The sequence below is a fragment of the Vulpes vulpes genome, chromosome 3 (genome assembly GCF_048418805.1).
Source record: "Vulpes vulpes isolate BD-2025 chromosome 3, VulVul3, whole genome shotgun sequence".
Lineage (NCBI taxonomy): Eukaryota > Metazoa > Chordata > Mammalia > Carnivora > Canidae > Vulpes > Vulpes vulpes.
The window spans coordinates 92,359,514-92,379,034 of NC_132782.1; the positions used below are offsets into that span (position 1 = coordinate 92,359,514).

A 19,521-nucleotide genomic window follows, 5' to 3' on the forward strand; every position below is an offset into this window, starting at 1 on the left:
CATCCTCTTGGCTCCATGGTCTCACTACTCGCTCTGCTTAGAGCTCGTTCCATCGTGCTCACGGTGGGCATGGGGTGGGTACCCTTTGCTGAGTTGCCATCAAACTGGCTCTCTGCCTGACATGTCTCAGACGGGTGTCCCTGTGGCCTACCTGCCCACCAGCAGTGGCAGGGAGCTCATGGCATCCAGCAAAGCCTTTGCCAAGGCTGACTGCTCTGACCATGGGGAGAGGGTGTGCCCTTCCTTGTTCCTGGAGAGCCCAGACCTCCCATGAGGCCCTACCACTTTTGGCTCTAGCTCTTCTAGCTCTGCCCTGGGGTTCCCCAGACCCCTCTGCTGACCCCTGCTCCCCGGGGCTTCTGAGGAGGCAAAACCATACCTGGGCCATGGAGGCATTGCTGCCATAAAGGTGGAAATGCTTGATGCTGTTGAAGGAGACAGAGAGAGAGCTGCAGAGGCTGACCATGGAGGAGGCCTGTGGGGTATGGGGGAGACGTCAGGCCAGAGAGAATAAGCACCAGAACCCACTGATTTCAGCACCCCACCTCGGCTGAGGTTGGAGAACAGGTCCCAGGGGGCTGCACCACTCCTACTAAGTTCCCTACTGTAGCGTCCTAACGGGTGACTCCCCACAGCTGGAAGGAAACTTTTCCTACAGAGAACCAGCAAGAACCATCCGTAGGCCCGTGAAAACAGCCCTGCACATTTCGAGCATGATTCTCTTTCACCTGCTGCCGTGTAAATATCAGGGCTTTTTGTCCAGGTGGTACAGAATGCAGGAAGCCCATCTGGCAGGGATGCTCGCTCCTGACCCCTTGAGGCCCCCCCCAGCCTCTATGTTGCCAGCAGGTGCTACCTCAATCTTCTCCACCAGCTCAATAGTCCCGATCACTTTGACGAAGATCTCCTCCTTGTAGACAAATGGGCAGTGGAATCTGGCCCCGGGCAAACAAGGCTGCTAAGAATGAAGAGAGCAGGGGTCAAAGCAGCCTATCTTCCCACCTGCACTCTGCTGGCCCCACCCTGACTTCTGAGCCCACAGGCCAGTACCTCAGCCACACTGGGCAGCCTGTCCAGATCCTCATGATAACAGGTCACAGGAGGCTCCTAGGAATGATGGGATGGAATGAGAGCAGAGAGAGGACACTGGCCCCTTAAGGCTGGAATCTGGCCTCCCTCCCCACTCCATGGATTCACTCCCACTGGCTCCTGGCAGGTGCAGAAATCACTAAGCCCAACAGGATGCATCTACCCTCACTCCCTTCCCACACATCTGTACCCCTTTATGAGCTCATTCCCATGGACCAGGGTGTCTTTCCCTCCTCCAGGCAGTACTCACCATCTCCACATTCCATTTGTGCTTGATGGGCCCCTCACTGTGAGATACTGGTACCCCAATCAAGGCCTCCAGGGCAGGCACTTTGTGGTCATAGATAGAAGGCTGAATCCTCACCTAGGACAGAGGACATGGGACCGCAGAGCCCTAAATGCCAACCACCCCTCCAAATGCCTCTCCAGACATGATCCTCCCTGGCTGAGGCCTGAGCGCCTGCTCTTTGCCAGGCAGAGGGCAATGACAGCTTCATGTGGCCCCTATCTTCAAGGTTTTACAGTGTGGGTTACCTGTGCCTTTCTGCTTTCGCCACGGAGCAAATCCTCACATATCCAGCAAGGTACCCCTCAAATATCATTTCTGATGGTTCCACTGACTCCCCAAAGGGAAGGCAGCTCCCCCTGTGTGTTCTATAGCATACTACATCCCCCCCACCCCCGCAGGATGGCTAAGTATCTACTTGTGTGTCTGTCTCCTCTAGACTGCGTGCTTGGTGACTGTGGCTTCTTTCACTTGCAATTCCCTGCTGCATACTACTGAGCACATAGCAGGCCTCCAGAAATGTCATTTTTTGAATGAGTGAAAGAACGAAAGCAAAGATACATGTGAAAATTATTTGCACAATGCAGGTTGGGAAAGACTCATTTTGGTGAGGACGCCACACAGATTGAAGAAATACATCCTGAGTACCTGTTAGATGAAAGAGCCTACTGTGTGGGGCTGGAAGACCCAGAAGTGGAGAAGAAAGTGACAAAGGAGCAGCACCAATGAACATCTCAGGGAGGTCCCGCAGGGAAATATATGTCCAGTTTGAGAGGTTCTAGCATTATTCACTTGACACACTTTTACAGACACTTGAAAAATGTCAGGTAAATTAAATTTAAAAGGCCTTATGTCAGAGGCAGCATTTGAATTTAACTGTGAAGGACAGAGAGGAGTGGAACAGATGAAGATGGGGGGTGGCATCCAGGAAGAGAAAATGTAGACAGTTAGGACAGTTAGCACCAGGCAAGTGTGACACAGCTGGAGGTAGGGGCTGGGACCAAGAGATAGGACCTACATCTGGAAAGGAGACCTGGGGTGAGATTGTGTGCCCATGAGGCCTAAGGGCCAGAAATCAGGGGACTCTTAACCGGGTAATGGTGAGGAGGGAAGGCTCGGTGGTAGGGTGCAGTGAGCCCAGGATGGGAGAAAATGGGGAAGGCAGGCCAAGGTCCAAGAAGGAGCCTGCGCCGATGGTTGCAAGAAGGAGGGGAACCTGAGTCTGGGCATTAGTGGAGGCAAAGGAAACAAGAGAATACAGAACGAGGTTGAGGAGGTGGGAGGACCAGCCACGGAGGAAGGACAAATTCACTCAGACTTGGAAGTTTTGCTTGGGGCAAAGGGTGCTTTTGAGCACACCAGGGGTGATGCTAGCTGAGGGGAAAGCAATACATTGGGTTTAGAACATGCTGAGACAAAGCCTCAAGGGGAACAATTGCATTCCCAGATATATACCCAAGAGAAGTCAAATATGTCTGCACCAAAACTTGTATAAGAACGTGCAAGCAGGGGTGCCTGGGTGGCTCAGTTGTTTGAGCATCTGCCTTCAGCCCAGGTCATGGTCCCATGGTCCTGGGATACAGCCTTGAATCGGGCTCCCTGCTCAGCTGGGAGTTTGCTTCTGCCTCTCGGCTGCTTGTGTGCACGTGCTCTCTCTCTCTCAAATAAATAAATAAAATCTTAAAGAAAACCCCAAAACATTCAAGCAGCATAGTCAATAAAAGCCCCAAAGTGGAAATCACCGAGATGTCCACCAGCTGCTGAATGGACAAATCAAACGCAGCCTACCTCGCAATGGAATATTATCTCACAATAAAAAAGAATATGGTAGTGGGACAGGCTACAACAAGGATGACCCCTGAAAACACTATGTAACCAAAGGAAGCCAGTCATAAAAGATCCCACACTGGAGGATTCTGCTCCTACATAATGTCCAGAGCAGCCAGGTCTCTGGACAGAGATTAAAGTAGTGGCTGCCAGGAGCTGGGGGAGGAGGGGCAGGAGAGCATGTGGGTACAGGGGTCCTTTGTGGAATAATGAAAATCTTCAAAAATTGGATTGTGGTGATGGTTATATAACTTTACAAATATGCCAAAGGCCACTGAACTGTATGCTTTAAAAGCAGATAAATAAAAAAAAATTTAAAAAAAGCAGATAAATCATACAGACTTGTATCTCATTCTATTATAAAGCTATTAAAAGACAAAAAAAAAAAAAAAAAAAGATGCAGGGAAGACCTCCCAGTGGAGAGCAGGGACAAGCTGCAGGGACAGGTGCCTTGGAGGAGCAGGAGGGTCACAATGCAGAGTTGTGAGCTGGACGGGGGACTCAGACTGTGGGTAGAGAGACAGGCCACATGGGGACCGGTGCAGAGCAGTCAGTGGCACAAGCATAGGGCATCAGCCTGTTACCAGGGCAGCGTGAAGATGGGGTCATGGGGAGACCACAGAAGAGCAATCACCATTTGCTGAACACTCAGTGTGCTGGGCCTCTGTGATTCTCACTGAACGCAGGATCTCATTCTTTTCTCTAAGGCTGCCTATGTGGCAGGCAGGACTGATATCCCCACTTCAGAGGGGAGGACTGAGGTTCAGGGAGATTAATCTGTTTGAAGTGATGGAGTGGAAAGGCGGGGATTGGAGTCCAGGCTGGGACTCCAGAGACCGGAACTACATTGTTTTATCACCTTCCTTGGATGATGGTGAGAACAACACTGCTAAAACCAGTCACTGGGGACCAATGGCTTATGTGTGGAGTACTGTGTGGAGCACTTAACATGAATTTTCTTATTTGCTCTTCATAACAACCCCATAAGAAGGTCTATTATCATCCCCATTTTCCGGATTGAAAAACAGATGCTCACAGAGGTTAAACAGCCCAAGGCCACACAGCTTTAAATAGCAGAGCTTCAAAAAGGTTTCAGGTCTGGCTGAAGCTTATATTCCTCACCAGCTTGGGGAGAGGGCCATCATGAGGAAGAAGACCCCGTGGCCGAGCTGCCCAGGTCTCACTGAATTACCATGCATGTTGAGCTCACTAGAAACCCAAGCTGACCTCCTTGTGGCAAAAAGGGCCTGACTAACAGGACGGCTTTGGGCAAGAGGGAAAGATCACCAGTGTCCCACACTGAGTTGCGTTTAGTTAAAACAGACATGATCAGGCCCTTAGCAAGAGTGGCTGTGTGCTTGGGCCAGGCGGCAGGGAGCCAGATGCATCGCTTAGGATGCTGGAGGGTGGATGGAGGTGTCTAGCCCTGATGACCATCCCGAGAGAGAGAAATGGGGTATGTGGTGCGGGGAGGGGAGCTCAAAGGGTTTGAATGGGTTCCCAGAGGAGTGGGGCAAGAATGCAAGCAGGCTTCCACAGTAGCTGGGGAAATCTCCAGGCTGGTCCACAGCCCCCACCTCAGCCATTAACTACCTCCACTTCCCGGGCACTGGGCCAATCACTGCATGGGGAGTCAGTAACCCACTTAAACCTCAAGACACCTGGAAGTTCTCATTCCAAATGCCGTTTGTCATAGCAGGGAACCGAGGCTGCACAGTTAAGCCTGTGGTCCAAGGTCACACAGAGCTGGAATGGTAGAGCTGGGGCTTGGATCCATGCCTATCCAAGTCTTCCCCACTATTGGTGGGGAAAGGACTGGTCTGCCAAGCTCCTTGGGGAACCCAGAGCCATCCCAGTGAACAACATTAGAAACCAACCCAACTGGCCATTCTCAATGCAAATGAGCATCTGACCTCCCCAAGGGCCACTCTCCTCCATGTTGTGTCTAGGGGAGATGACTCCAGCCTCTGTTCTAAAGGGGCTGCCTGCCTGGGGTTCCTTTCCTGCTGGGCTCCTGCCCCAGTCTGTCCTGATGCCAGCAAGGCCTTTGGTAAGACAGTCTCTCTGGGGCTCAGTCTCCTCCACGGGAAAATGAGAATGCTCTTGGCTTGGTCAATGCCTACTCCTCTCTCAGGGGTTACCTCTAAAAAAGCCTCAGACCCCTCGAGCTTTAGACTCAGGGGCTGTCTTTCTTTGTTTCCATAATGAAGATTACTATTTCAGCCGTGAGCATATGGCATACGAAGTGACAGATCATTGACTTAGAGGTTAAACACATTAATTTTGGGGGGTGCCTGGGTGGCCCAGTTGGTTGGGCATCTGCTTTTGGCTCGGGTCATGATCCCAGTGTCCTGGGATGGAGTGCCAAGTCAGGTTTCCTGCTGAGTGGGGAGTCTGCTTTTCCCTCTCTCTCTCCCTCTGCCCTCCCCACTGCCAGTGCTCTCTCTCTCTCTCTCAAATAAATAAATACAATCTTTAAAAAATAAATAAATAAACACATGAATTTTGGTATTCAAATAAGGGCCTGAATCTGACTCTTCCCCGCTTAGTAGCTGTGTAGACTGGCAAGCTACTCAACCTTTCTGTGCTGTGGACTTCTTGTCTGTATGCTGGGAATGACAATGCCTCTGCCTTATGGGGCCTCACAGTCAGTGTGAGAATCCTGGGGTGGGCGTCACATACATAAAGCACCAGGCACAGAATTTGGCTCCAGTGAGTGGTCAGGGGCCCTGCCTTACTGTTGCCTCTATACTTAAGCTGCAACAGTGGCTCATTAAACATGTGAATGAAAAGGTAGGTTGTCTCTCAGAGTGCTTCTGCCTCTCAAGTTCTGCGATCCCACTGACAATGCATCCAGCACCGGAAAGGAGCTGTGCAGCCACTGGCCACTGGAGGCTGTGAGGCTCTCTAGAAAGGATCACAGCATGGGCAGAGGGAGCTGGGTTCACGGAGGATGGGGCTGTGTCTGGTTGGTCTCTGCAGCCTCTGTTCAGGACAGAGTTGGAAAATGTATGACCCAGAAGGGCCTCTCACACAGAAGCTCTTACCTGGTAGAAGTGTTCAACAAAGTGCATCTTGGGACCTTTGGGGGTGAAGCCGACATACAGTGTGGAGTTCTCCTTGCTGTGGAGAGAGAGAGAGAGGAGTGGGGGTAGAAAGAGGAGGAGATAAGGACCCAGTCTCCAGTAGGGCAGGGGCCCGGGCCTGGGGAAGCTCTGAGGGACCCTCTAGGGACCAGGAAGGCATGCTCTCATGGAACCCTTCCAGCACTCTGCTGTTTCCCTTTGGAAAGCAAGGCTCGTGGAAAGGGCCATTCTGCTGCCCAGTGTCTGGCAGAGGAGGGCCAGGGCTGGAACCCAGGCCAATGTGCCTCTGGAGCTGTGTTTTCCCCACCACACAGGTCCCTGCCTCATGAGGGTTTCCACTGTCTGCTGGGTTCTCCTGCATAACAGTACCAGCCTCTGGCTTCCTCTCCATCTCATCCATCTAATGACCTTCCTAACATCACTGTCTGATCCTGCCACCTCCCCACTTAGGATCTGCCTATGGCCCCCAGCCATCCACAAGGGTCAGGCCCAAAGCTCCTCATGTCCACATCTGCCCACCCAGTGCACCCCACACATACCCGCTGTCCCCTGCACACTCCCTACTTCCCAAATCCACACCATTGCTTGCTGCTTCCTTTTGCCCTATGGTTTTCTCTCTGATGGGGACATCCCTTCTCCTCCCTGGCCCCTGTCTAAACCCTCGAATTCTCCAGACCCCAGTTCAAGCCCCTGCCTCTCTGTGAACCCCTCCATCTCTCCACCAACCCAAATCATCCTTCCTCATTCTAATTTAATACCGTACTTCAGACAGTATCATTATGTAATGCATTTGTGTTCAAAAGCACCAGAGATCTTGGCTCAGTCACTGTCCCTGTCTTTCTCTCCCTGAGCCAGCTTGAGAAAATTGGTCTGCTTTTCTGGCTTCAATCTCTTTTCTGTCAATGAGAAAATCCAACGGGTCATCCCCATGGGTCCTTCCTGCCATAACCTTCTGAGACTCACTGATTCTGTGTGCACATGAGCTTGGCCTTTCCTGCCTGCCCATGAGCTTTCTGTGGGCAAAGAGCCACTGTGAACAGTCTCTCCTCATCTCTTTCAGTGCTCCTGACCCCTGGGTGGGGGGGCGCATCTAGCATGGGGTTTTGGAGTCAGACAGACCCAAATTCAGATGCAGCATCAGTGTTTCCTATCTGTATGACTCTGGATGAGCACCCTTCTCAGAGGCTGCTTGTTCACCAGTAAAATGGAAAGAGGCACGGCTGCCTCATGCCAGGGGCAGCCCCAGCTGTGCAGGGCAGCTGGCACAGGCATCTGACACAAGGTCAGCATACAATGCGCTTTTTCTTCCATCAGTAAACTGCTGATCTCAGAACTCTTAAAGGCCTCCATTCTTTTGGGTGTTGAAAACTCCTGAGGGGGGCACCTGGTTGGCTCAGTGGTTGAGCATCTGCCTTTGGCTCAGGTTGTGATCCTAGGGTTCTGGGATTGAGTCCCATATCACGCTCCTTGCAGGGAGCCTGCTTCTCCCTTTGCCTATGTCTCTGCCTCTCTCTCATGAATAAATAAATAAAATCTAAAAAGAAAAAACAAAAAAAGAAAACTCTTGGGGTTGTGGCTGGAATCAGTTCTAATTACCCCTGGGCAGGAGAGGATGAGGCTTTGAAGGAGAGCCCTGGGAAGCCAGGCTGAGGCCCTGGCTCAGGAGGCTGGGGTTGGGGAGGCTGCTCACGACTTACTCCTCAGTGAGAATGTTGATGGGGTACAGGACTGGGATGGTGGTGGTAGCCAAGTTGTTCTCCAAGAGGCCGGAGTCCTCATTGTGACTGCATTGGGACAAAGCAGAGGGCAGTGTGAGGGAAGGGTGTGGGCAGGACCACCTGGCAGTCTGAGTGGGGAGGGCAGCTATGCCTGTCTGGGGTGGGTTGGGTGGGGAGACGGTTGCCTGGGGCCTGCTTACCAGCTCACATTGGCGTGCAGCTCAACAGAGTCCCCCCAGGAGCTGTTCAGCAGCATATGAAACATCACCTGGATAGCAACCTGGCAGGGGAGAAGAGGGGAATGAAGAGGGATGCACCCCACGGCCCCCATGCCCAGCTGCTGTGATACCAGTGACCACTGGTACTTATCCCCCAAAACAGGTGCTTTAGCCCCATTGTACAGATGAGGATACAAAACTCCAAATGATACAAAGTCACCTGCTTAAGGTCACAAAATGAATAATCAGACAATCCAGGTTTGTCTGAATCCAAAGTCTAGGCCATCCTTCGCTTTGGGGTGGGAGGTGGACGGGGGTGCTGTTTTTTATCCATCTCCTGCACCCTTCACCCCCACCCCCACCCCTGAGCCCAGAGCCCTTTAGTGGCTTGTCTCCTAAGGGCTCGAAGCACTCACCACACTGCCTGCTCTAAAGATAGGAGAGCTCACGTTGCAAGAGACGATCCTGTTCATAAGCTTGGCTACCTCAGGAAGCTCCTCGCAGCTCACAGGTATCTGGCTGTAGGGCTGGAGGTGAGAAGAGACGGAACAGACTTCTTAGTGGGCAAGGCTAAGGTTTCCCAAAGCCACCAGCCCTTAGGGCCCGTGCCCCTCTGGCTCCATCCCTGCCATTCTCAGAGAAGGGGGCCCAGAGAATCAGGGGCACAGCCAGAGGATTCGTTCAAAGATGTTCACCACAATGCTACTTAAAATTGTAAAATTCCTGAAATGATCGAAGAGTTCCAAGAGATAGGAACGGTTTGGCCCGCTGTACAATCCTAGGAGAGGATACAGGGAGATTGTTAAAATGCCCCTACTACATCTATACAGTCAGTAACCATTTTTCAAAGAAGCCAGAGCCTGATTCTGGGCTAAGCAGCCCATAGCCATCCATCTTCATCCTCATCTGTGAGGACAGATTTCAGCCTCAGATTGGGGAGGGAATTTGATAAGGAAACAGAGGCCTGCTGACTTCCCCAGGTCCCACCCCTGGGCCCTCTGGCAGGGATCTGGTAAGAATTCGAACACAGGTCTGTCTGACTCCGGATCTTGAGTTCTTAGTCATTCTATTAGATGCCCCGTAAGGGAGCATTTAATGTTGCTGATAAGAATAATTCAAATGTCCGTTGACAGATGACCACTGGATAAATAAATGTGGTCCATCCATACAATGGAATGTTATTTAGCCTCAAAAAGGAAGCAATCTCGCACATGCTATCACTCGGATGCTCCTCACAAACAGCATGCTAAGCAAAGAAGACACACAAAAGGACAAACTCATATGATTCCATTTCTGTGAAAAATCTAGAACAGGCAAATTCATAGAGATGGAAAGTAGATGAGAGATCACCAGAGCAGGGAATGATTGCTTTTGATGGATTGAGAGCTTCTGTTTGAGATGATGGAAAAGTTCTCCAAATGGATGCCAGTGGCACAACATTGTGAATGATCTTAATGTTACTGAATTGTATGCTTGTAAAGGGTTAAAAGGGCAAATTGTCCATTATGTGTATTTTACCACGATAAACATTTGTTGTAAAAACAAGGAGCAAAAATAACTAAATGGAGAACAAAATGGCAATTACTTAAAACAAATAGAAAATGAACAAATATGCAGTGTGATTTATACGTATGTATAGAGATACACAGCAGGATAAACACCTAAATATTAAAAGTAGTAACTGCTGAGTTGTAGGAGCATAGGGTGATTGTTTAAACTTCTCTATGACTTTCAACTTTCTGTGGTAATCATGTATTACTTCTGTTCTAATAATTTAAAAAATAAAAGTTGCATTTAAAACAACCCAGGCCAGGGCACCTGGGTGGCTCAGTGGTTGAGTGTCTGCCTTTGGCTCAGGGTGTGATCCCAGCGTCCTGGGATCAAGTCCCACATCAGGCTCCCCACATGGAGCCTGCTTCTCCCTCTGCCTATGCTTCTGCCTCTCTGTGTTTCTCATGAATAAATAAATAAATAATCTTTTTTTAAAGATTTTTAAAAAATTTATTCATGAGAGACACACAGAGAGAGGCAGAGACATAGGCAGAGAAAGAAGCAGGCTCTATGCAGGGAGCCCAATGCAGGACTCCATCCTAGGACTCCAGGATCATGCCCTGGGCCGAAGGCAGGCACTCAACTGCTGAGCCACCCAGGCATCCCATAAATAAATAATCTTTAAAAAATAAATAAATAAAATAAAACAACCCAGGCCACCCCGCAAAAACACATTGGTCACCTTAGGTGGGAGGGAGCCTGAGCTCACTAAATCTGTGTACACCTTCCTGGTCACCAGATCCAAGAGCTTGTCACACTCTCCATTCCATGCTAGCCCTGCAGGTGTCCCCAGTCTCACTGGTGGCAGGATCTGAGGCCCACAGAGGGTGAGGGTGGTCATCAGGCTGAGAACCCGGATGAGGGCCTAAGGCATCTACACACCATCTGCTGCCTATATCTTCAGGCTGTCCTGTCTGCCTGAGGCTCTCTGATGGGAGCAGAAGCTTCAGGAACAGGTATGGCCTCAGGCAGGCCCTGCTTTGGCACTCACCTTGAGCATCTCTACTTTGCGGAAGGAGAGTCCCTGGGGGAAGCTCAGATTGAGGTGGACCGAGTAAGCGTCTTCTCTCAAGTTACTCAGTATCAGCTCCACGGAGAGGCTGGCAGAGGGGATCAGGCGCAGGACTCTGGATCTGGGGGCAGGGCCAGGGAAAAGTTATGGGGGCCAAGGTAAAGGAAGCAGGATAGAGATGGGGCTTTCAGAAGTGAAGGATCAACTAGGTTAGAAAAAATGAATACGGGATCCCTGGGTGGCGCAGCGGTTTGGCGCCTGCCTTTGGCCCAGGGTGCGATCCTGGAGACCCGGGATCGAATCCCACGTCAGGCTCCCAGTGCATGGAGCCTGCTTCTCCCTCTGCCTGTGTCTCTGCCTCTCTCTCTCTCTCTGTGACTATCATAAAAAAAAAAAAAAAAAGTTTAAAAAAAAAAAAAGAAAAGAAAAGAAAAAATGAATACATCAACATCAGCTGTTGCACATAGGCTGAGCAATTCGACTTCATCAGATCCTCACAGGCGTGCCCAAGGGACTGGAATATCTCAGAGAGGAGAACTAAGGCCCACAGGACAGATCTAGTGAATGCAGATGGAGCCCTTCTGACTCAAAGCCCCCCTGCTCTTTGGAGCACACAGAAGCTGCCTCAGGAAAACACCAGGTGGAAGAAGAGGGCCTGGGGGCTTGAGGCCTTACCCTGCTGGGGAGAACGAGAGCCCTAGGTCTGCCTCACACTTCTTGTCCTCCCCGCAGTTCTTCTCAAAAGGGATCTGAAAAGCCAAGAAAAGAGATGAGGAGGCTCAGGCCCCAGACCCAGGAGGGAGGGACCCTGGCCTCTCCAGCTGCCCCCCTTCTCTTCTTACCTCCGTGTTCGCTACGTGTGGTAAGGGTCTCAGGATGGGCCGGATGTCCCTGTCCAGCTGAGCACAGAGTGGTGGGAGGGCCGGGAGGCAAGACAGATTAGCTGAGGCAGCAGAACTCTTAAAGGAGGGCTCAGGGGGCTCAGAGCTGGGGACTCAGCTGGGCCGACTTGGTCGGCCTCTCTCAGGAGCCAAAGCCTGCCCCAGGCAGCACTTCACCCTCCTGATTTGGCCCAAGGAGCCCTGGGACAGGAGGCTGTGCTTCTGAGGCTCTTAGTTAGTTGCTGCCATGTGACCAGTGAGATATAAGTGTAAGCATCACGTGGATTTTCAGGACCTAAAAGGGCAGGCATGTGCTCTTCCACCCTCTTTCCCACATACTGTGCTCCCAACACCCACAAGCTCTGGCATTTCTGTTGTCTGTGCTCACGCTATGCCTTCTTTATGAATTCCCACCTCCCCTTCTATACCTGGGGACTTTAAGGGTTTCATCTTGGGGGGAGGCTTTCCTTGTCCCCTACACATGTCACACAAGATTATATGGCCACACTGTATCTAGCTTTACCACAGCCTTACACAGCATGTTGTGACTGTCTGTTGACTTCAGAGCAAACTGTGAACCTCTTCTGGGTAGGGAACATATTTTATTTACCTCAGTGGAGCCAGTACCCAGAATAGGGATTAGCACAGGCCAGTGCTCAATCAACTTTCCTTAAGTGCCTGATGAGCACTTGGTGGGCAGGGGCTTCAATTTTTGGTGAGCACGCCATCATTCCCTTCACATCTCAGGAGGGTGAGCATGCATGGGGGAGTGCTCAATGCATGCCGCCAAAAGCCATGAGAAAGCATGCACTTAGCAGTCACGGTGCTCCAGCTCTAGCAGAGGCATCACAACTTATTTTATCCCAGAGAGGGACAGAACCTGCTCAGGTGTTCACAGCAAGAGAAACAAAATCCACATTTTTGGTCTGGTGGGTCCAGGCTCTTTCCACCAGATCCTGCTGCCTTCAGACAGAAGCTAAACCACCAGCTGAGTGTCAAGGGTTTGAGGAGAGGAAATCTGGCTTTGGCCCTGGATGAGGAGTGTGTGATCAAGTAGATGAGAATAGATACTGCTTTCCTCTTCTGTTATATCATCATGGCACCCTGATTCGGCTTTGAGGAAACTACTCAATCTCAAGGGAATACACTTTGGTGAAAAGGCTGACCAGGGTGCCCTGTATTCCTGGAATTTGCACCATGAGCAGTTCTAGGACCCTGGTGAGGTCCGAAACTGATGCTTAGTAGAGACCTGGAGTAGATCCACTGGAGGTGCCATGTCCTGAAGAGTTCATTCATTATTCCTTCCTCTCAGGAGCTCCCAGAGCCTCCACTTAAGCTCCCCTTTCTTCCCAGTCTTGCTTTGCCAAATATGAGCTCCCATATGTTCCTTTCCTGCTGAAGTAGCTGTATTTGGTTTCTAGTGCTTAAAGCCAAAGACTTCTATAATACAGTCTTGCTAACCTGAAATTCTACTCTCCCCTGTTTCCTATACATTCCTGAGTGATCTCTTCTTACCGCACGTTGGTCCCTCGGTGTCTCTTCTTCCTCCCAGAGAGAGAAATTTAGAGAGACGTTGATGGGAGAGATGAGGTCTTGAATGCACACCTGAGGGTAATGAGAACCACCTACACTGTGAGTTTAGTCTTCCAATTAAATGCTCCCCTTGTTCCTGCTTTACAAATGATGAGGTTCTAGCACCAGGGATTTATCATAGGCCTGGGGTTGCTTCTCAGCACAAATATCATCCTCAGCCCCAATTCTCATGGCAGACATCGCTGGTCAACCACCCCACTTTTCCCAGAGTTCTGACCAAAACCCCCAAATCCCTGTCAAACCATTCTAGGCAACTATTATCAAAGTTTTCACAAAAAAAGAATATTTTAGAATAACTAGAATATCCTAGTTCCTTGAGAACAGGGATAGATCTTGACCTTTTATGTTATTACAAGTCCCTCACACTGGCACTTTGCAGGTACCCAATCATCTTCACTTGAACTCCTTCACCAACCTGAAGAGGCAGGCATTATAAACCCCACATCAGAGATGCGGAACATGAGGTCAAAAAAGGTGACCCAAGTTTCCTAAGGACTAAAGCTAGGAAGTGAGTCAAAATCCGTCCAATTCCCAAGTCCAAGGTATTCCCATTATGACACACTACCTCTTCTCTGGCAAATTTATGTTGAAAACTTCCACCTTTTGTGGGGAGTGGGGTGTAAGGAAGCAAAGGGATTCTGAGTGCAGGAATAAATGAATGACATTGGGTGATGGGTATTTGGGGGCTCACTAAGCTATTTTTTTCTGCTTTTGTATGTTTGAAATTCCCCATAACAAAAAATTTAAAATGAACCTCAAAATCTTTTTGTTTTTAGAGAGCAGAGGTGAGGGACAGAGGAAGAGGGAGAGAGAGAATCCCAAGCAGACTCCCACACTGAGCACAGAGCCCAACACGGGGCTCAATCCCACGGCTCTGAGATAACGACCTGAGCCGAAATTAAGAGTTGGACATTTAACCAATGGAGCTACCCAGATGCCCCTGAATTTCAAAATCTTATACACCAATCCCATACTCCGTGTCTTATGAAATATTTAAAGCATCAGGATAATTTGCCATCAACCCTAAATTACACGGGACTGTTAGAAGCAAACTGAATTTGGGCGTCTCAGCAGTTGCTCAAACTAATATTAAAAAAACTTTTTCTGTGATGGATGTTAATATAAATGACCACATGTACCTGACAAATAAGGATGTACCGCTGTGACTCAATATTTTGTAGCTATTAAAATAATTATGAAAAGCTGGGTAGCAGCATTAATATATGATATGGATATGTGGAAAAATTACGGAGAAAATGGGAAGTACTTTCTAATGGCAACCATGTTAAAAAGCACCTCCATCCATAGGCTAAGGATTAGAGAAAGTGTGCTAACGGTGTTATTACCACTATTACACAGTTGAGGAAATGGTGGTGTAGAGAGAAAGGACTTGTGACCCAGCTGGACGGTGACCAAGCTGAGCCTTGCACCGAGGTCACCAAGATCACCACCCCCTTACTTCCCAGGGCAGCCCTGATGACTCCCTTACCGGGAAGTGAAACCAGAGCTTGATACAGGACCAGTCTCTGGTGACCGCTATGTTCCCGCTGAGTTCCTGTCTCCCTCCTGGGAACAGCCCCCGGCTTCTGGTCCGATGGCCATCCAGCTGCAGAGTGTAAATGAGATTGGCAACCAGGCGACCTGGGCAGGGAAAAAAGGAGTTGTAGGGTGGCAGTGGCGGGGGGCAGGGGGAGGTGATGGGTGATCCTGGGGCCATAAGCCTGCATTTGGGGTGGGCAGCTATTCTGGGGCATGAGGGAACAGCACTCACCTCGAAATTGGAGGGTGAGAGGCTTGACCTGGAAACAGACTGTGATATTAACTCCTTCTTTCTTCTTGTTACTGGTTGAATGGGAGCATTCCACTTCATGCACTGGGATCTCCGCCGGGGAGAAGGATATATGAGTGAGGATATCCACCACAGGCCGGGAGCTGCAGAGCAGAAAACAACCCTCTCTCTCTTTCTCTTTCTCTCTCTTTCTTTCTCTCTCTCTCTGGGCCTCAACTGCAATCCCCAGTCAGACCCAGGGTTCCTTCTACCAGCATCCAGAGGACTCTCCTCCCTGAAAGCAGACCCCAACCTCACTGTCTCCTCGAAATGGCAGTAATAACGATAATTCATTAGGGCTTCCCAGTTCTTCCTAGCAGCCTTCTGACCCATTTTTCATATGGAACAATGAGCTTTTGCGGGGAGACGGGGCATTTGAACCCAGAGAAGGAGACAGAGACAGAGAATCCCAAGCAGGCTCCATGCCCAGCACAGAGCCCACAGGGCTCAATCTCACCACCCTGAGATCACGACCTGAGCTGAAATCAAGAGTCAGATGCTCAACTGACTGAACCACCCAGGGCCCCCAGAAGAGTGAGCTTTTATTTTTTTTTTATTTTTTATTATTATTATTTTTTTAAGAGTGAGCTTTTAGAAAGAGAAGTCATACTGAGCAACTTCCATGCTTATAATGCTTCACTGATGCCACATGGAGTTGAGAATAAAATCCAAACTTGTTACTATCCATACCACACTGCCTGTTCTCCCATCTTATTTCCTCCCACCCTCTTCCATGGCTGATATTACAGACTTTGCCTGCCTCATGGCCTCAGCACATCTTGAGCTTTCTACACTGAAGGCTCTAACTCCAGATTTCTGCAAGCCTGACTCCTTCTCCTTTTCCAAGTCCCAGCTCAAATATCACCTCCTCAGAGAGGTAGTTCTTGGCCACCCAATCTAGAGGAAGGCTCCCGTATTCACAGAAGTGCTGACTCCCAGCACTCACCACAATTTGTAATCACCTACCTGTGTGCTTAATTTTTTATTATGTATTTCCCCACATAGACACTCTATACCCAATGCCTGGTTCAGTATTTAAAACACAGCAGGGAGATGCCTGCATGGCTCAGTGGTTGAGCGCCTGCCTTTGGCCCAGGGCGTGATCCTGGAGTCCCAGGATCGAGTCCCACATCAGGCTCCCTGCATGGAGCCTGCTTCTCCCTCTGCCTATGTTTCTGCCCCTCTCTCTGTGTCTCTCATGAATAAATAAATAAAATCTTTAAAAAAATAAAAAGAAAACACAGCAGGTACTCTAGAAATGTCTACTCATTATATAATGTTACACCATGCCTCCAGTAACGGGAAGACAGGGGAAAGGCAGGAAATGTCATCATCATGTCAAGGATGAGAAACTGAGGTCCTGAGGAGCTAAGTGACTGGGGTAAGATAGATCACCCAAAAAGCAGACGGCAGAGCTTCTACTTGAATCCAGGTGACCATGTTCTTTTTTTTTTTTTTTTTTCCAGGTGACCATGTTCTAGAGCCATCACAGGATATTGTTTTTCAAGGAGGTTTTATTGTCAGATAGGCCTGGGTTCAAATCCTACGCTGTCATTAAATTGTTAGCTGTTTAAATCAGAGTAAGACATGAAGGCTATGTAGGAAAAGAACCTCTCTGACAAGGTTGGAGACAGACCAGAGGAGTCCCACCTACTACATGGGTAGCTGTTCAAAGGATGAGAGCTAAGATTCTCATCAGCCCCATCTTACCTGAGTACGATCACCTGCCCTTCGGCTCCCACAGCCAGGTCTGTCAGGCCATCTCCTCCAAGGTCTTTTACCCCATGGATGGAGCGTCCGAACCATTGAATTCCTGAGAACACCTGGATCCCCTCTATCCGCTGAGACCAAGAGAAAAATTTGTGAGCTAAGCCTGGAGGATAAGAGTCAGGCCAGGCCAGTGGGGCCTGGGCTGGGAGGCAGGGCTTGGGTTGGCAGGCAAGGTGTCTCTCACCTGACTCGGCTGGGGGCTCAGCCCACCATGCTGCCCGTTGAAGATGTACACAGCCCCATTCTCCTCCAGAGGGGCCCCCACCGCCACGTCCACCAGCCCATCCCCGTTGATGTCAGTCAGGGCAGTGATGGCTGCTCCAAACCGCCCAAGCGGGTAGCCGGGTTCCCCCTGCAGTTCCGAGACAGCTTCGAACCCCAGCTGGGAAGGAGCAAAGTGATAGGTCCCACCTCAGTCACTGGGCAAGCAGCAAGTGTTTGCAGGGTGTACCCCATGTACGTGGAGAACACTGAAGAAAGGTCGGACGTGGTCCCACACAGGCAGACTGACCTGGGCTCAAGTCCCAGGGCCACCCCTTGCTGTCTGGGTGACCTTGGGGCTTTGGAAGGTGACCCAGGCTTGCTAAGCCGCAATGTTCCCACTCATGAACGAAAGCTCAGTTTCCTGGAAGCTTACTGTGTGAAGACCAAAGAGCTGTCTTGTAAATAAAAGGTAAATAAAAGGTTTGGCCCTGGGCCTTGCACAAGGCTTACCTGCTTCCCCACCCCACTGCAGTCCTGGTGTCAGCTAGCGTCGGTCATTCTAAAGCTCTGATTCATTCAGGAAAAGTCTTTCAGAATAACTGGGACCTGGGTTGGCCTGGAATATGTATCTCCTACCCCTTCTATTCTATGTCCTGGTCTCTACCTGTTTCCTCTGGTAGATAAACACCCGGCCTCCTCTCTGCTCCCCATAGAACAAGGGAGCTCCGATCAGCAGCAACTCCATCTCCCCATCTTGGTCTATGTCAACACCACACAGCTCGCCACCAAAATAAGAGCCAATCTGCAGGGAGAAAGAGATGTCTGAGGATGCACCTGTGAGCTGGGCTCCTCCTCCTCCTCAGCCGTACCATATCCATCTCACTTTGATCCCTCAAATGCAGGTGCGTGTCCTCCCCCCTCAGAGCCTGTGTGAGTCCGGACAAGGTGGGCTCTCTGAGGTTCAGTTTCTTAAACTAGCAGGTGAAGATGACAACACTTACCTCAGAGGGTTCTGTGGGGACTGAATGTGACAGGGCTTGTCACAGGGCCTACGGCACAGTGAGTGGCTGAGTGCTCACAGCTGGCAGGACACATAACCAGTGCTATACCAGTCCCTGATCTGCAGATGCCCCTGAGGCCATGCTCACCTGGTTCCCATCTATTTTCTGGATCTGGCTCCAGTGTTCTTTGTCTTTTGACTCCTGGAACAGCACCACCCGCCCCACATGCTGGTATCGGGGGGCTCCAGCTGCCAGCAGCGAAGTGAGCCTTCGGGAGTATAGCCAGGTCACTGTGTAACCTGAGGGGGATGGAGAGAGAGAGAGAATGGGAGAGAGGGAGGGCAGGGGTTTGGAATTAGAACCACAACGGCTGCTGGAAGGAGGTAAAACCCAGAGGCAAAAAAGGGAGAGACTCTGGGAAACTGGGTTTGTAGCAAAGATGCATTGAAACAGTCAGAGGGCCTTCTCCTGAGAAAAGGAGCCATGTGCTCTGAGTGGCACAAATCCTGCCATCTTGGTTCAAAGCTGCATTTCTCAAACTGTGGACAACACATAGGCCCAGGAAAAAGCAGCCATGTATGACAGGCTCAACATGGTGCAACTTCCTGAGCCTCAGCTGACCCGAAGTTTGGCAGGGGAGACTACACTTTCTAAAAACAATAAAATGAAGGGGCGCCTGAGTGGTTCAGTCAGTTGGGTGTCTGCCTCCAGCTCAGGTCATGGTCCCAGGGTCCTGGGATCGAGTCCCACATCAGGCTCCCTTCTCAGTGGGGAGCCTGCTTCTCCCTTTCCCTCCTGCTCCCCCCACCCCAATAATACTCTCTCCCTCTCTCAAATAAGTAAATAAATAAGATTTATTTATTTATTCATGAGAGAGAGAGAGAGAGAGGCAGAGACACAGGCAGAGGCAGAAGCAAGCTCCATGCAGGGAGCCCGACGTGGGACTTGATCCCTGGACCCCAGGATCACTCCCTGAGCCGAAGACAGACACTCAACCACTGAGCCACCCAGGCATCCCAGGTTATTTCTTCTTGAAGGAGCAACATTGCTGGCAGTATACTGAAAGATACAAAGCTCCTTGAAGGCAGTTAGGAGCTATAGTATAAGTGGAGTGGTTACTAGACCAGACCTTGGGGTTACACCACCTAGGCTCCGCTTACTTGTTCTGTGACCTTGGGCAAGTTATTTAAATTGTCCTGGGATCAGTTCTTTCATCTATAAAACAGAGGTAATAGGGATGCCTGGTGACTCAATCAGTTGAGCGACTGACTCTTAATTTTGACTCAGGGTCATGATCTCAGGCTCCTGGATTGAACCCCACATCAGGCTCCATGCTCAACAGGGAGTCTGCTTAGGATTCTCCCTCTCCCTCTGCCCTTCCCCCTGCTCATGCTCTCTTTTTCCCTCAAAACTAAAAAAAAAAAAAAAAAAAAAAAAAAAATCTTAAAGAAAATAGA

General features: G+C 50.1%; 1 protein-coding gene across 7 annotated transcripts in view; it reads right to left on the reverse strand.

Annotated features, from left to right (window-relative positions):
• The window catches only part of ITGAL (integrin subunit alpha L), a 42,586-nt gene that overhangs the window by 6,272 nt on the left and 16,793 nt on the right, over positions 1 to 19,521 (reverse strand). For 4 of the 7 annotated variants that reach the window (XR_012000582.1, XM_026011173.2, XM_072753485.1 and 1 more), the window contains 18 exons: positions 18,212 to 18,363; positions 17,728 to 17,865; positions 17,044 to 17,241; positions 16,800 to 16,930; positions 15,033 to 15,193; positions 14,751 to 14,902; positions 13,184 to 13,273; positions 11,630 to 11,686; positions 11,463 to 11,536; positions 10,767 to 10,908; positions 8,641 to 8,751; positions 8,207 to 8,286; positions 7,986 to 8,072; positions 6,250 to 6,325; positions 1,340 to 1,453; positions 1,051 to 1,107; positions 857 to 958; positions 380 to 475 (listed from right to left, as the gene is read on the reverse strand). Coding sequence is in view for 6 of the 7 variants with exons in the window: in XM_026011173.2 (XP_025866958.1) it covers positions 380 to 475; positions 857 to 958; positions 1,051 to 1,107; positions 1,340 to 1,453; positions 6,250 to 6,325; positions 7,986 to 8,072; positions 8,207 to 8,286; positions 8,641 to 8,751; positions 10,767 to 10,908; positions 11,463 to 11,536; positions 11,630 to 11,686; positions 13,184 to 13,273; positions 14,751 to 14,902; positions 15,033 to 15,193; positions 16,800 to 16,930; positions 17,044 to 17,241; positions 17,728 to 17,865; positions 18,212 to 18,363 (2,018 nt within the window). In the remaining variant the exon portion in view is untranslated. The remainder of the gene's footprint in view (positions 1 to 379; positions 476 to 856; positions 959 to 1,050; positions 1,108 to 1,339; positions 1,454 to 6,249; positions 6,326 to 7,985; positions 8,073 to 8,206; positions 8,287 to 8,640; positions 8,752 to 10,766; positions 10,909 to 11,462; positions 11,537 to 11,629; positions 11,687 to 13,183; positions 13,274 to 14,750; positions 14,903 to 15,032; positions 15,194 to 16,799; positions 16,931 to 17,043; positions 17,242 to 17,727; positions 17,866 to 18,211; positions 18,364 to 19,521) is intronic. The other 3 variants (XM_026011174.2, XM_072753483.1, XM_072753484.1) reach the window with 3 other exon arrangements.